Here is a 16,764-nt window from a genome sequence, read left to right on the forward strand (position 1 = left end):
ATGCACAAGTCACAGGCTCAAGTTTTACACAAAACATGCACTATTAACAATGTGCATGTGTTTGATACACATACAACTGTATATTACAGTCCCAAAATAACAACATCAACATTAGGACTCACAAATGGTTCTGCTGCTTGTGCTAAGATCCTACTGACTCTAAGAACAGACGAAATCCAGATTTAGAAAATTTGATTCTAATATCACATCCAAGGGCCTTCATTTGGCCCCATCAGTATTTTAAACCCTCCACTTGTTTGCAGGGTGCCTGCTGGTTTTCAGTCCGTGGTGCTTGTGACCCGTGCCCCATCTCCCCGTATAGACAAAGAGTACCGCGCTGCACTGCGTGCCATGTCACCCACCCATCCACACCATGCACCCATCCGTGAGGTCCACCGTAGCCGCTCCTCCATAACCAGTGGCTTGACATCTCCACCTGGTAGTGAGGCTTACTACGGTGAGACTGACAGTGATGCAGACGTGGCAGGCTACGAGAGGCAGCGCCGGCAGAAACGCCGCAGCCCCAGCAACTCGATCCCAGGGAAACCAACAGGACGAACCTCCCCTGAGGGTGGGGAGACGTCAGAGATGAGTGGCTATGACAGCGCTCCAGATGCACATGTTTACCCCAGTTTGTTGGATGGATGTGGGGGAAATGGGGATGGAGGAGGGGGGCTACCGGGCGTGGCACGGAGGGAGGTGATTTACCAGCCTCCTGGTCCAGGAATGTGGTCCTCCCAGACATCCACTGAGACCTCCTCCATCATCTCCTCAGCAGATGACCAGGGGCCACGGGATGGAGGGCAAGAGGAGGATAGTGGCTTTCTAGAACCAGCCAACGTGCCACTGGTATCCCCTGAGAGGGCAAAGGAGGCCCTGATGCTGGGCTCCCGTAGCCAGCTGGTGCCCATGGTGGGTCCTGTGAATAAACCCATTGATGAGGAGCTTACAACAACCTACATGGAAAAGGCCAAGCAAGCCAGTAAGTACAGCTGAGGAAGAACAATGACAGGGACCTGTGTTTCACATGGGTTCTCCACACTTATGTACTCATTTCTGATAAAGGTCACTGGTTGGTTCAAGAGTCACAAAACTTTTTCAAACTCTACAAACAGATAAATATAAATCATAGTTTCGTAGCAGATACAGATTCTCCTTATTTCATTATGTTATTATTCATATTATTTTCTATATATTATATGTGCCATCTGCTTTGCAGCACAGAAATACATCACTGAAGTGAAGATCAGCTGATCTCCTCCGTTCTCATTCACAGGAAGAAAGGTTCTCATTGTAAAAATATAGCTTTAATTTTCAAGGTGGAGACTGTATATGCAGTACATGCTTTTGTTGAAGCGCAAGACAAATATGCCCCTAAACCTCACAGAGAAAAACCTAGATATTTGCAGAAGGTTCAAGTTCAAGTCGCCACACCTTAAACATCAAACTGACAATACCGCCATCTACACTACCTTCTGTGTTCACAACATTTCATCTATAAACCAAACCCCCGTAACAGTCAACTGCTGGTTTAAAACAGCCCTTTAAGCAGTTCAAACAGAACTTTATCAGCAAACAGTAAACTTAATTTCTATTTGAAAATAGGTTTTTACAATATTCATCCTACAGATAGGCAGAGCCAAGTTTTAAAGCAGTTCAATACCCTTTCATGCCCATTGATGTCTGAAAATATAAGTTTATACCAACATTTACTATAGTACCAATAGGAATAGTGTTTGAATACTTGTCTTGATCTAGATGTGAATCTTAATCAAGAAAACCACTGTGTCCCAGTCATTTAATGTGACACTCAACCAACATAACTAATCAAACATCCATATATTTTCTTTAAGGTTAGTAGTAATCGAGTGTGAGTGGGTGTCAACCTAAGCTAAGTCTGTTAAACAGAGCATGGCTGGTACAGTTTACTATATTTACCTCCAGTTATGTGTGTAAAAACCCCAGCGATCAATCTCGGAGCACTGAAAAGCATCTACAGCTGCTTTTAGGTATCAAGTAGCAAAGCAGGGATACTCTCATTTTCCTTGCCCCTCTCACCCTCTCTTCTCTCTCTAACTGTTTCTCTTGCTGTCCTTTTGTCTTGCTATTTTACCATATATCATAAAGTATAATTTCTAGTTATTTAAGAAAAATCACGTCTCACAGTTTTTTGTATTCACAAACTCTTAAGAGAGGTAAAAAATTGCGACAAAACAGTGACGCAACAACACATACAGAGCACTGACACTTGCCAAGCATTCTTTCCTACAACGTGTCATCTTGTCCATCATCCATAATAAGCTCAGGAAAAGGACAGAGTTGGGCTATTTGAAGTCAATGGGCTGTTTTAAGAACCTATAAATTTACTCTTGTAAATCCCCCTTGCCATCACTGAGTGCAGGTTTAACATTCTAATGTCCTACTTAGGAACCCTGTCCTAGACAAATTAAGAACTCCCTTCACGTGGCAGTGCATATTAGGGTAACAGAATTGGGTTGCCTATGATAATCTGCTTAATACCATAACAAGGTAAAGGATATGTTGTGGCTACCCTTTGAAGTTCTCCTTCCAGTCACCTACAACATGCAACTTTCCACTAGCTTGCAAATATTTTTAATTAAGTTAGATGAGTACATAAGACTAATAATGTGCAAATGTATCCTTTACCCCAGCTAATGTGAGAAGCTGAAGGCATGCCTGGAATTTTCCCGGAAGTGCTCCTGTGGCAAGTTAAGAGATGGATGCCTGTTAAAGGCATGGTCAAGACAGGTTTAGATGTTCATGTCAGAGTCTCTTCTTGGTTTAAAGGTTAAATCTGTTAATTCAGACTTCTCTGACCTTACTGCAGTACTTATGTTATGCTATTGTGCAACTATTCCTAATATCTATGACTTTCACACCCTACAGAACTGAACCGAGGGGATACACCGCAAGACAAGCATGTAAAGGAAGCTAAAACCAAGTGTCGAACAATTGCATCCCTATTGACTGATGCTCCCAACCCTCACTCCAAGGGGGTGCTGATGTTCAAGAAGAGGCGGCAGCGCTCCAAGAAGTACACCCTCACAAGCTTTGGTAGTGTGGATGAGGATAGGTGTCGGGACTCACAAGAAGAGGATGGGGTATTCCCTGGCAGCGAATCAGAGTTTGATGAGGATGGCTTCTCAGCAGTTCCTGACCCAACTTGGGATAGTGACTACTTGGATATGCTGGAGAAGAGGGCAACTGCAGGCATTGAAGGTCGTGGGGATGGGGCAGAGGATGCCCCGAGTCCAGGGTTGAGTGACACTGCAGGCAAGGGCGCCCAGTTGTTTGAACAGCAGAGAAAGAGGGCTGCTGAGCATGCCAAGAAGGTAGAGGCAGCACAACCTCAGGCTCCCGCGCAATCTCAAGTCCAGGAACAGGCTCAGATGTATCACTTGCATTCAGAAATACAACCACAGATGCAACCAAATCTCCAGCCTCAGCAGATGATACCACCTGGCCCTACAGCCATACAGCAAGAACTCTCTCAGGCTCCAGGTCCAGTTGCAGCCCATGTAAAGTCTAACGGGGACCTATCCTACTCTGCAATTAGTACAGCTAGCATGGTGATGTCACCTCCACCTGTAGCACCCAGACCAGCCACTGCCTCAGTGACTATTCTGACCAGACCTGCACCACCAGCTGAAACACCATTACCAGAACTACCTGCTAGTAATGTTCTCAACAGAACAGCACGTCCTTTCACTCCTGGCTTTATCAGCATTCGAGCTGCGACTGCCCCTGTAACGTTCCGACCACCTGTCACAAAGACGACCCAGCGTCCTGCCTCAGCAGCTGTTGTGCCACCACCATTCTCCAGTGCCTCTGAACTAGCCATTAATGCTACATCAGTAACATCACAGCTACTTCCTGGTCCTCCGTCAGTGCTCTCCTCACCATTCTCTGTACCTCAAGGTCCCTTTGTCCCAACACCAGAAGCTCCTGTCACCTTTCACCCTCCAGCCAGCTCCACCTCTGTAGAGAAAATACACTCATCATCACCAATAACTGTTCATCAGGCTCCATTCACAACTGTGCCCCCAGTGTCTATGCCTTCAATGCCCCTGGCTCCACAAGCAACAATGGCTTCAGCCCCAGTTCCTCTTGTATCTCAAAGTCCTGGTTCAGCTCACCCAGTTGCTGCAGTATCTCCACTTCAAGTGGCAGTTGCTCAGCCACCTCCACCTCAATTTCCTATGGCACCTGTAGCTACAGTGTCAGCGGTCTCCCAGCCAGAAGCTGTAGCTCCAACCCCTATTCCTGGTCCAACAGGTCGCACAGGAATCTTACTTGAGGCTCGACGGCGTGGTGGCAAACCCAAACCTATGTTCAATGTGCCAGATGTCACAAAGAAATCCCCCAATCCTGATCTATTGTCTATGGTGCAGAACCTGGATGACAGGTCCACACGACACACATATGGCCAACCACCACCTGAGACCATCTATGATGGTGCAGAGGAGGAGAGGAGTGGTGAGGTCGGCATGGGGAGGGCGCCTCCTCCAGTGGCACCCAAGCCTAGGGTCATCCACGAGGCACCACAGTTTCTTCAAGCAGGTGGTAAGGGGGCCCAGCTGTTTGCCCGCAGGCAGAGCCGCATGGGTATGTATGTGGTGGACACCCCACCTGAGACCCCTTACCAGCAGGAAGTGGCCTCACACAGTGCAGCCCAACTGCATGACTCCTCCCCCAATCCTTCCTTTCCCTCTCCGTGGAAATACTCCCCGAATGTCCGTGCCCCTCCACCAATTGGGTACAACCCACTCCTGGCCCCCTCAATCCCTACAGGTCCTCAGAGGGATACAGGCAAGCCAGACAGCAGGGGTAGAGGAGGCTCCCAAAGAGAGGGCATCAAGGCTCTGGATTTCATGAGAAGGCAGCCCTACCAGCTCAACTCTGCCATGTTCAACTATGGGGGCAGTGCTACTAATCTATCAGCCATGCCTTCTTACCAGGCACAGAGGCAGCAGCAGGGTGACTACTCAACAAGAATGGTGGGCAGCTCATTAACCTCACCTAAACAGATCCCCCTCAAAACAGCCCGTGTCTTCGAGGTCAAGCGATTCTCCACACCCACACCCATGTCAGCTCCCACGCTGGCTCCCAAAGTCATTGCACCCCGCTCAGCCACTACCCTCGGAGAACGTTTGACTCATTCTGGCATGATCTCCCCACCTCCTGCTCCTTTCACTCCAACCCCAGCCCCTTTCTTGACATCAGCACCAGTTAGTGCCCCAACCCCAGCTTCACCTCCCTCCCAACCAGCTGGACTGCCCAGCCTCCCAAAATTCTCTGCCGTCCCTATTCCAAACCCTATGCCCCCTGCAGTCCCTACACCTTACACTCCAGTATCATACACCACTGGGCTCCAGACAGCCAAGCAGTTCCAGAGCGCTCCTGAGCTCAGTATCCTTGCCTCTTTGCCCCCACTCAAGTCCAACCCAGTTCAGGCGCCCAAACCACGTTTTGTTGCCACCAAGGGAGGTGTCCAGCCGCGTGTCTGGAGGCCAGGGGCAATGTGAACAGCAGTAAATTGGGCATCCTCATGTACTATTTATTTAGTGCTGAAATGATTAGTTGATTATTGACAGAATATTAACTGACAACAAGTTTCTCAAAAATGATGATATTCTGGTTTTCTCTTCTTACGTCATTGTAAATTGAATATCTTTGGGTTTGGGATGGGTCTAACAAAACAAGCATTTTGAAGATATCACCTTAGGCTTTTTGCTGGGCAATTATCTGATCAATTCATCAATTAATTAAAAAAAGTTACAAATTAATAATAATAATAATTTAAAAAGCAGCCTTACATCCATTAATTTAAGCCTCAAATTCAGTTGTAAACATGAAGGTGATGAAGTGATTCAGTTTAAAGTTGAAACCAGTCAAGTTTTTGAAATATGAAACAACTTGATTAATGGTCATTGATCATAAACATCTACTTGCTGTTCAAAATGCTGCTTATCACATATATTTTGCTGCCAACACATTTACTCTGAGTGACAATAATAATAGAGTATACAAGCACATGCTGTATAGTCCACCGTATGCCTGTCCTGGGGGAGGTTTGTGTAAGGCTTCTGGAGATCTCTTTCTACTAATTTAGCAGAAACGCCATCTAAACAGAGCCTGTACTGAATATTCTTTGAAACTTGAAATGTCTGAAAGATGTTGAAAATGAATCATTGTGGTTCTGACCATAGGATTAAATCACTGAAGATGTTTGTTGTAGTATGTTGACAGGTGGAGGATCATAAAGCAAAAATAGCAGGCTTTTATCTTTGAAAATGTAATGATTTTATTCAGTACTTGTCCCACTAACTGATGTGCACAAAATGTTATTTACCCACTCTGTCTGTAACAAGAACCCATGATGACCTAGTCTTCTTGTCCTGGGGTTTTAATGATGCATGACCCGTTGAAAATTGTAAAATGTTTTTAAACGCCTCAGCTCATCGTGAAACTATATGTGAAGACAAGGTTTGCCCTTGCAAGTGTTAGTCAGGTTGTGCCAAATACCTCTGCTCACTATAGCCAGAGAGAAATGCTGTCTTTTTAGCATGGGTCACATTCAACAAGTGCCGGGGCTGTCACTGAATGTACACTTGTCACTGGATATCACAGCTTCCATTAGACACACCAGTGCCTCCTTAGTATGAGTGTGATCTTTGCAGATATATGTAAATTCTTAACTTTTATTAAACAAATAACACAGATGAAGAAATGTGTATTTTGTTTTGTTTAATTGTGATTTAATCTGAAGTAGTGCAAGGGGAAGTTGACTGACTGAGAGGCACCATCATTTATAAAAAGGTTCAAGAAATGAGAGTGGCTGTGGAAGGGGGATATAGGAGGCCAGTTTACTGAATAGGGTCATAGCCCATCATTTTACATAAAGGGTTATGGTCAGATGTGGTTGCATGGCAGAAAATTGGGACTTAGGGTTGAATTGTACATAGTTATGAAATCCCACAGCCTGTAGAACTTAAAGAAGGATGGCCAGGAAAGTTTGGTGACTGGTTTGTTGGTAAAGCTAAATAAGCTGATGGAAAGAAGCACATACATTTAGCTGGTGTCTTTCCATTAAAAATGGTTATTATTAAAAAGTAAGGATAAACATATTTAATGGTTATATACCTTGAGAGATTGGGTATGTTAATGGAAACAAGTAAGAAACAAATAAATGAATATGTTGTTTTCAGTTGTGAAATTCTTGGCGGGGATACTTTTGTTATTTTTTTAAACCATTTTAAAAATACAATTTCTTTTAGATTTTTTCTTGTTTTCATAATATTATGGCTACAAAAAATGAGTGTGGATATAGTTGCTTTGAGGTGTAAAATATGATGAATACATGTTTCTGAATGTGGTTGGATTAAATAATAAGTGTGAAAATGTTTGTTATTAATGCTGAGTAGAAGTTTATATTGACTATGAAGCAAAACATTTTTAGAGGAACACAATTAAATTTGAAAGCACTCCAGTTGTCTGACATGTCTGATTTTACACTGCCCCCTGTTGCTGATTGTGTGATACTACACTTTTCTTTTAATGCAAAGTACATGCATGCATTAAATGATACTATTAATAATTGAGCAGTAAAATAACTGTAACTGTATATTGGTTTTAATAAAAAATATATGTTTAACTATACACTCAAAGGGTAAAAATGCTTAACTAACACACACACATTCCCATAAAGTATCTGAAGCCTATTTGGTATTAATTTTTATCACAGCATGGTCTCCATTCAAGGAAGACCTGCACAATAATGAATATACATTACCAGTTTTTAGCTTATAGATGTTTGACTTAAGATTAATTGCAATGTTACTGATAACTTCCAAGACAGATCCTAAATTTATATATTCTGAGGGTTGTTTAATAAAGCAAGATTGCTATTGCGAGTTAAGCCAAGCTTATTTCAGCATATTCTGTCCCAGCTCCATAAAGTGTCTGACCTACCACATAAACTTATCCTTCTAGACTAGCCTGGTCAGGCTAGTTTCCAGGCTTGGTTTGAGTAATTCATTCAAAAAAAGATAATTAATTAAACAGAGACAGAATACAATAGGATCATTGAACAGTATTTATGGGGGGATTGTAAATTTGTAAAAAAATAAAAATATCCTCAATACTCTACACTTAGCAGAATGTAACAGAGGTCAGCTTCTCCAGGCCATTGTAACCCCAGAAGACTTTCATTCAATCAGATATACTTCACAGCACTACCACGTCTTCTAAATTGGGTTAGGTGGCTGCAGAGAAAACAGAGAAAATGCAATTTCAGGACCTAATTTAGGATTGTCATCCACTGAGCCACAGTGATTTGGCATGGTAGTTAAAGAGACTCTCCTTATTTGACAAATCATAGTATCTGTCAACGGCTAAGTGACCATAAGCAAAACAACAAATGTTTACCTTCACTTCACTTTTTAGAAATATATCTACATAACAGCAGCAGCAAAGCACGTAAAAAGGAAAAAATGAACATCCTATATGTAACCACTAGGCCTATGTGATGTCTGGCAAATACACACTTTCTCAGAGATCCACACTTAAGAATCATCCAATCAAGCAGCAAGTGTGTGCACATACGTAAATTGTGATAAATTTAGATAGTCTGTGTTGGAGTCTGCTCTGACTGAGCGTGCAATTAGAAGGGCATTTTGTTGCCAACCTCAACACTCCCAGGGTGCCTATATATAGGGCTGATAATATCCAAACAGGAGACTATTTATAGAGAAAATGACATTTTGCCAGGACACTACTGTAATTAGGAATTTGTTCTTAATTTAACTGCTTAAAAAAGATCAAATAAAAGAATAAAACTGGCTTCTCAGCTTCTGAAAAGTGTCTATTTCAAGATGAACAGTAGTCTCCATGGTACTTATATATGATGTCCTATAATTTATAGAACAGAAATAGAACCACAGTAAGATAATCAGATAATTTATCAGCTGATCTAATTCTTCACTTCTCTTGATTCCACGTCGACCCTTAATATTGCCCTCTTTATCTTTATCCTAATATTTATTTGGCCTGCACCCCATAGACAATAAATTATTTGCCCCAGAGATCTTCTAGAGTGGGGACATGAATATTTCCAGGATTCTAAGGAGGCATTGAAGCTTGCGGGGTAGGTGTGCCAAAAATATCAGTAACAAGAAGAAATTACAAAAAATTTAAAGTCAGAAAAATAATAATAATAATAATAATCATTTGTAGTTCCAAACTACTTCACAAAAACATAACATTAAAATAAATAAATATGAGGAAAAACAGCCAAAAACGAAAAACACGCAGAATAAAACCATAATAAATGCACAAATAAAAATCAGCCTGAGAAGGACTATGTACTGTAATCGAGTTCAAAGAAGTGATTTGAGGGAGGACACAGAAAGTGCAATATCAAGCGTGTTGCTCCAGAGTTAACAGGGACCAAGACAACAAAGGATTGATAGCCTTTTTCCTTTTTATAAGACCTGATGTGGTCAGAAGCAAGATTGAAAATCTTTCACTTGCTTTAAGCTGATTGTGTGATTTGTGTGTATGAAGTGATTATACAGCAGGTAGCAAAAAAATTACTGAGTACTGAAGGGTCATGACCTGTTATTTTAAGAGGAGGTTGGACAAGAGAATGCTTAAAATGAGGCAGAACTAAGCCAAAGTGAACCATTTATGATAAACAAAACCACTGATGTTGGGCAATTTCCCAGTTGCCAGGCTACAAGATGTCCTCTTTACAAAACAACGAGTTACACAGATCCACATATATACTGTAGATCAGCAAGTTCAGTTTTGCATTTAAATAGAAGAACTACACCTAAATCAGGAAAACACACACAAAAACACTCAACAACAACAAAATCTGAACAGTCACATTTTCTATTTTCATTGTCTCCTCCAGAGCACAAGACCAGCACAAACCAGACCAACTTTCAGAGAAAGCTCTTCCCCAGGATTATGTTGCATGCATGTTTGACTGACGATCATGTTCTCATAAATATGAGAATGCAATATCATCCACGGACAATACAGTTTACAAAACTGTAGTGAAACTCGCTAAACTTTTTTGATTAAACAAATACTGATTGGTAAACATTCTACACTCTTGTATACTCTGTTATACTATATATTATATATGTTTTCTGAGACTGAATTCATTCTATATCTTGTGATCCACTCAGTCTGCACTACAATATGTTAGCAGAATTACTATTATTGTGAATTATAAGTAAATGTATAAAACCTGACACTATAATATGACATGTTAGCAATATACAGTAAGATGAGAGATGATGACACTATTAAGCCCTAATGAAAGACGGGGTATGCATACTTTTCTGATCATTATTTATTATTTATTTTTATTAACCTTAATAAAAATAAATAGAATTTTGTATTAACTAAAATGTGATAGAAAACATAGCTACCGTTAAGGACAGTGAAGACATGTCCTCCATATGTTTCTAGGAATTTGGGGGTTTTAACAACCGGAGGAGACGTTTACATTACACAATTACACATGATCACTTTTAAATAAATAAAATAAAAAGGAAGGGATTTAGTATTTTTCCACCAGAATTTCATATCGTGGTGTAATGGAGAGAGGGCTTTGAAACAACATTTAGACCATCATGTTTAAAAAAAATGATGCTGATGTTTTTGGGGACTAGTCAAAATTTGTAATTTATATTTGGGACGGAGGGGCTGCAGGGTTACGCATCTAGTGTAATGTAGGGAGTAAAGGAGCTAACCCTCACTTTGAAACACAAACTGACGTGGCCTTAATATACACACATATGCTTAACCTTAAACTTGCACTATGCACTAGTACATACTCTACTCTCCCTCTCTCTCGATCGCTCTGTGTACCCCAAACACACCCCAGAGTCCTTTGAGGTTATCTTATAGCTGAGTTCTGTTCCCCTCGTTCTTTGCTACTAAATATAGGCTTCTGAACCATCTGTGAGAATGATTTTGTTCCCTTAATATCCCCATCAGCACTTTCAGCTGGCCAACAGAGACTTTTCCCCCCCTTAACGCCCCCCCATCCCTATTCACACTCCTAACCTCAACCTCCTCCTCCTCCCATCTTGACACTAACACTGCTGCCACCCACAACTCCAACCCTCTGGAAGATCTGCCATCTGAGTGTAGGGTGGGTTTTACACTTCCAGGGACCTCGGTCCAGCCATTCGTAGGGTCAGAGGCACTGAGGGATTTGTAAATTTGTGATCGAGATCACCAGCATTGAGCCTTGGGTCTCCTCTTCTGTTTGGTATTTATAGGTCTGTCTCTCCTCCCAGGATTACGACAAAAACCCGGTGAGTGGATCTGCATCCCATCGGTGTGATATGTCCTACTAATCAACCAATAGCTTGGATTTAAATTCTGGCTACTACAAAAACAGGGAGAGGGAATTAAAGATGTGCAACATGTTTCCACTCATAATTTCTGTGGGTTGTGCAGCTGATCTCGGGAAAAAAGATAACAGAATAAGACCTCACCAACTCAGTAAACCAGATCATACTTACTTTTGATGAGAATGCTTTCATTCTATCAACGATTAAAGTAAAATGGCTCTGGGAGTCACTTTGCTGCTTTTAGATTTTCTCGGTACATCTTAAAATGACCAAAGGAATGGGTGAATGTGCTGACTGGGCGTTGCAGAGATTTTATATGGTGTTACCAAACCCTGACAGGGGAGTGGTAAATCTGAGCGCAATGGGTCCCTAAGCTTATAGTTATTTGAGGGAATTAAAACAGTGTCCAAACCCTCCTTGTTAACATCCACCACTACTCCAGATCTCACTTGTGTTTTGAGAGAGGTTACACCTAGAATTGTTTTCTGGAGGTGTGTATTGTGTCCTTAAGGGTTGTGTTAAGCCCATTTGATAGTCGAATGACGCCATTACACGTCACTAAAATGTGTTGGCTGGAAATGGGTTTTAAAAATAGCTGCAGTGGGTTGAGTTACAGCCAGTAGATGTGATGTGATGTTTTGCCACTTGACTGGGCCTTAACGAAGCTGTTGAAGGTGCTGATATGCATGTAGGAGGACAAAAAACTGTGTAAAATAAACACAGAAGATAATGTAAGAACAAGATACATGTCCCAGACCAGGGAGGCACCACAGGTTGTAAGAAATTTGGTTGTTAATGTTAATATACTTCAACAGCGAGTGATATCACGACAGATGAGACAGAGGAAAGTATTACTCCCACTTTCCCCGCCTACATGTTCCCATGCAGGCTGCAGATTGGGGAATATGATCATATGCTATTTTATGATTCTGAGGCCTTCGTTTTTACTGCAGTAGAATAACACCAGAATGCATTGATCACCTATTTCTGCCTGAACCACAGCGTGCATCTGTTTATCTTCACTCAGTCTGTGTACAGATCTTGTGTCCCCAAACAAAACGGAAACACACATGAAGCTATATGTTTCCTTTGGCACAGACATCTGTTTCACTGGGTATGTGGGGAATCTGAGGGCACTGACATCCCCCTTGAACTTGAAAAATGAGCAGGGTCCATGCTGCCTGCCTGTCTGATACATTCAGGTCCTATGAATTACCTTTCAGGGGTTATTGATGGCTATAAGTGTTGACAGTGAAGAGTGATCTTGAGAAGTTGGTGCAATGGTTGGAGATAATCGCAAAACAGTCTGTTCAAGTTTCTTTCAATTGTGTGAAATGTATCTTAAAACTTAAGAAAAAACACTCCCTTCAGTGCATTTCAAACTATAGTCTGAAACGGCTTACTTACTTCTGTCACTGCTGAATATGTTCGAAAAGCATATGTTCAGTTTCAAATGATGTTTTTATTCTGTATGTTTGTAACCCTCATGTTGTTACTGCTAACACCATGTTCTTTCCTGAACATCCAGTCATGCCTCTGGGAACACCTGCCCCCCTAAACAAGCGGAAAAAGCTAACCAAGATCATAACTGACCTGTCAAATATCACTCAGGATGGTAAGGCTGGCATGAAATTACATGAATATGCTCTTTCGTAACTTCTCTTACATAAATAGATGGATGATAGGTGATAGGTACTGTAGGTGGGGTACTAATCTTACAGGATATACTGAAAAACTGAGTATATAAAATTACACAAAACAAAAGCAAAATTCATTAACATAACTCTAATTATATATGACTCTAGGTTGACTTTGTTTAATTAAAATAATTAATGCATTTTGCCCAATCAGGATACAATACATTTTCACATATAAAGTTGTAAGTGTTATGAAGTGCGAACTTTAGTCACAGTATTTCAGGGGAAACACATACACATAAATGCACAGAAAGAGAAGATGAAGAAATATTGTAGGCAGCATGAAACAAGCAAACATTTAAACATCTGTTATCCTAAAGGTTGTGATTATAATTATGTCAGTATAACAACCCATCATCAGAAAAGATTGATTACTGATTTATTTAAGTTTTTTGTGATTCTCTAGTTTTTGTCTTTGACATGACATTACAGTGAATTCCAATCCATGACAAACAGGCATCTTTTTTAATGAAGACGAATCTTTTTGACAGCTATGATTAATCATTAAAGCATTTTTAAATGTCCCTTACCTAGAGTATGAGTCGGAGCCAGAGGCATCTGAGTTCGACCTGGGAACAAAGATCAGGACTCCCAAAGACATCATGCTGGAAGAGCTTTCCCTGCAGAAAAACCGAGGCTCCAAGATGTTCAGGATGAGGCAGCAGAGAGTGGATAGGTTCATCTACGAGAACAACCCTGACGTCTTCAGCAGTGAGTCGATGGTGAGAGCATAGTTCATGAAGAAGACAAAATCCAATCACTTGTCATTTCAAAGGCAAAATTTCACATACGTTTTTAATTATCTGGAAAAACATAAAGGCCTCCAATACACAATCATGACTCAGTGTGCTCAGTAATGTTTGTCAGGTGTAACTTCAAGAAGTTTAAACATGGTTAATGAGTAAATATAAATGAATGTACTGTGTAGCATGTGGTTGGTTATATTGATCATATTTCTTTCAGGACAACCTCCAGAAGTTTGTTCCCTCTCTGGGAGGTCAGATGGGAAGTGAGATGATCAGTGTTGGTGGGCATTTTCTTAGCAAACAGGCTGGACAACTGCATTTTGGAGGGATACATGCCGGAGGAGGGCCCCCTGTGCCTCCTCCAAAGCCTGGAAGCAAAAGTGCAGGAGCAGGAGGAGCAGGAGGAGCAGGAGGAGCAGGAGGTGCAGGAGGACTGGGCGAGGGTGACCATGGGAAAGGTGGAGAAGGAGCTAGTGAGTGGTCTCCACTAAAAGGTTGGTATCATTTGTTTGGCCATTTTTAGGAGCATTGTGTTTTATGGTCCAGTGCCTGGATTTAAATATGCATTCACAAAAAAGCACATTTCTCCTGAAATGCATTTGATTTGATTTGCTTGACTGATCAAAACAATAGACTTAACTTTATCATTCACAATTAATGAATAGATGGATGATAAAATAAACAAACAAACAAAATATAATAATGTACACACATAAAGATATTACTGAATAAATACATTTCTAATCCAAGACTATGCGCTTCAAAGTGCAGTCAGCAATTCTAATCCAATACACTTTTTGTCAAATTCACGGTCTGCTAGCTGTTCGTTCAGTGTGTGTGGGCTGAAAAAAAATCTGGTGTTTGTACACAGCCCTGGCTCTGTAAATGGGAAACAAACAAAGTGCACACAGCACTATTCCAGCGAATCAGCAACAGTGGGGCGTTCGTGCTCGTGCTTGGCTACTCTCCCTTTCCACGTCCTCGCCCACGAGGAATGGAGCTACACCGTGATAGTAATTCAACATAAATAACATCAGAGATATTACCTTGCCAACTTAATATTTTACTTGCTACGGCAGACCTCACATTCTTTCCCTTGGAATTACAAGTCTTCGCCTATGTTATGTTACTCGTTCCGCCTATGTGCTCTTCTGTGGAATTACACCACAGTAAGAAGAAAATCTAAATAACGTCAGAGATATAACCCTGCCATGTTATTAACCGATACATTGGCTAAACTACTCCATGGCTTTAGACTTTGGCTTAGATAAGTATTTGGCTTCAACACTTGTTCTTATTGTCACACTTGCTACAGTTCTACAAAACAGAAATAGGTGATCAGTGAATTCTGGTGCTATTCTACTGCAGTAAAAACGAAGGCCTCAGGATCATAAAATAGCATCTGATCATATTCCCCAGTCTGCAGCCTGCATGGGAACATGGGAACTCACCTGGCCTCGCTGACGTACAGGTGTACTCCAGGACCCAATGACATCACTGTTGGGTGTGGTTATAGGTGCCAACAGACCACATTTCAGAGGTGAAATAGGCTTGAAACTTTCAACAAAAGAAGGCTGCTTTTCATCCTGGTGTTACGTTACTCTTTCAAGGAATAGTTCGACAAAGCCAATAAGAATATTTCCCAAAATGTTGAACATTTTCATTTACATAAATGATCCACAAACATCACAAATACTACTTAAGCCAGTCTGTAAACTGTTAAATATAATTTTACAGCTTTAAATGAGTGCTACAGTACAAACTCCAGTTGAGTGTGTCAAATGCTCTAGCTGTGGATGTTTTCTTCACAGGAGGTGGAAGCGATGACGCAACTAAGAAGCTAATTCATGTGAAGACGTATGTGTCACCATGGGAGAAATCCATGAAGGGTGATGAAAGTCTGATAGCCACTCTCAAAACTGCAATGCCTGGTCCCATTGAGCATAGGGACATGCGCAAGTACAAATGCTTCAACAGGTACTTTACTCAAGGACTGACTTTGTAGGTGCTTTGTGACAAACAGGGGCTTTAATAATCCTCTCACCTTGCTTTGCTAGGTCTGCCATGCCCTACGGCGGCTTTGAGAAGGCCAACCAGTTCATGAAATTCCAGCTGCCAGAAAGTAAGGCAACCAAAGAGGAGCCTGAACCTGCAGTGGTGTACCAACATGACATCGGCTGCCGGCCTTCCTTTAACCGCACTCCCATTGGTTGGGTGGGCAGCAGCGAGCCCAGCAGCATTCATATGGAGATGGATGCTGTGCCCTTCGATGGAGAGACCGATGAGCTGTGAAAAAATATTCATACTGTGATTACACTCACTGTGCACAGACACATACACACACGCAAGCACGAATGCATGCATATATGTTAGCATACACACACACGATAGACAAGCTTACAAGTAACTGTTATATTGATGAATTTGAATCTCTCAGTGTGGATAACTGAAAGTGTACATGAAATGTGGTCATGTTCTTATTTTGCTCTGTATTTGTTTGTAAGGCAAATAAACAAGATATAGATGTTATGGGGAGATTAAACATCAGACCTTTATTTGTTAAGCTCATACGTTGAGTCTAAACACTCCTTTAATTTGTCAGAAAAGTTGGTGATAAGTTGCAGATTTTGTCAATGAGGAAAGAATGTATGAAGGACAGATTTATGCTATGTTACTGTTGTGCACGCTGTCTTGATGTCAACTTGTTACCATATTTGTTATTTTCCAGTGCCTTTTATGTTGTTAAGATTCTCTGATCTTTTGTTGTGCTATGAAAATCCTACACACCTGTCTAATTCAGGATGCATGCATAGAGTCTGTTGCTGATCCATACTGTACCAACACAGTTTCTCCACAATAAACCTTTTCAAACTGTAACAATCCTCTTGTCCTGAGTGATTAAACTGTCAAGTGAAATTATTTTGT

At 41.3% G+C, this 16,764-nt stretch overlaps 2 protein-coding genes across 2 annotated transcripts in view; both read left to right on the forward strand.

Moving 5' to 3' along the window:
- The window catches only part of synpo2la (synaptopodin 2-like a), a 12,734-nt gene extending 5,054 nt beyond the window's left edge, over nucleotides 1-7,680 (forward strand). Inside the window, exons 3-4 of the mRNA XM_044214796.1 lie at nucleotides 264-982; nucleotides 2,908-7,680. Of these exons, the coding sequence (XP_044070731.1) occupies nucleotides 264-982; nucleotides 2,908-5,546 (3,358 nt within the window). The 3' untranslated portion in view covers nucleotides 5,547-7,680. The remainder of the gene's footprint in view (nucleotides 1-263; nucleotides 983-2,907) is intronic.
- Nucleotides 7,681-11,125: 3,445 nt separating this feature from the next.
- myoz1a (myozenin 1a) lies at nucleotides 11,126-16,716 on the forward strand. The gene is made up of 6 exons (XM_044215362.1): nucleotides 11,126-11,357; nucleotides 12,925-13,011; nucleotides 13,628-13,815; nucleotides 14,057-14,333; nucleotides 15,651-15,816; nucleotides 15,897-16,716. The coding sequence occupies exons 2-6, from the start codon at nucleotides 12,927-12,929 to the stop codon at nucleotides 16,129-16,131; spliced, it is 951 nt and encodes a 316-aa protein (XP_044071297.1). The 5' UTR covers nucleotides 11,126-11,357; nucleotides 12,925-12,926; the 3' UTR covers nucleotides 16,132-16,716.
- The last annotated feature ends 48 nt before the right edge of the window (nucleotides 16,717-16,764 follow it).

Source organism: Siniperca chuatsi, linkage group LG11, assembly GCF_020085105.1.
Source record: "Siniperca chuatsi isolate FFG_IHB_CAS linkage group LG11, ASM2008510v1, whole genome shotgun sequence".
In the NCBI taxonomy this organism is placed as follows: domain Eukaryota; kingdom Metazoa; phylum Chordata; class Actinopteri; order Centrarchiformes; family Sinipercidae; genus Siniperca; species Siniperca chuatsi.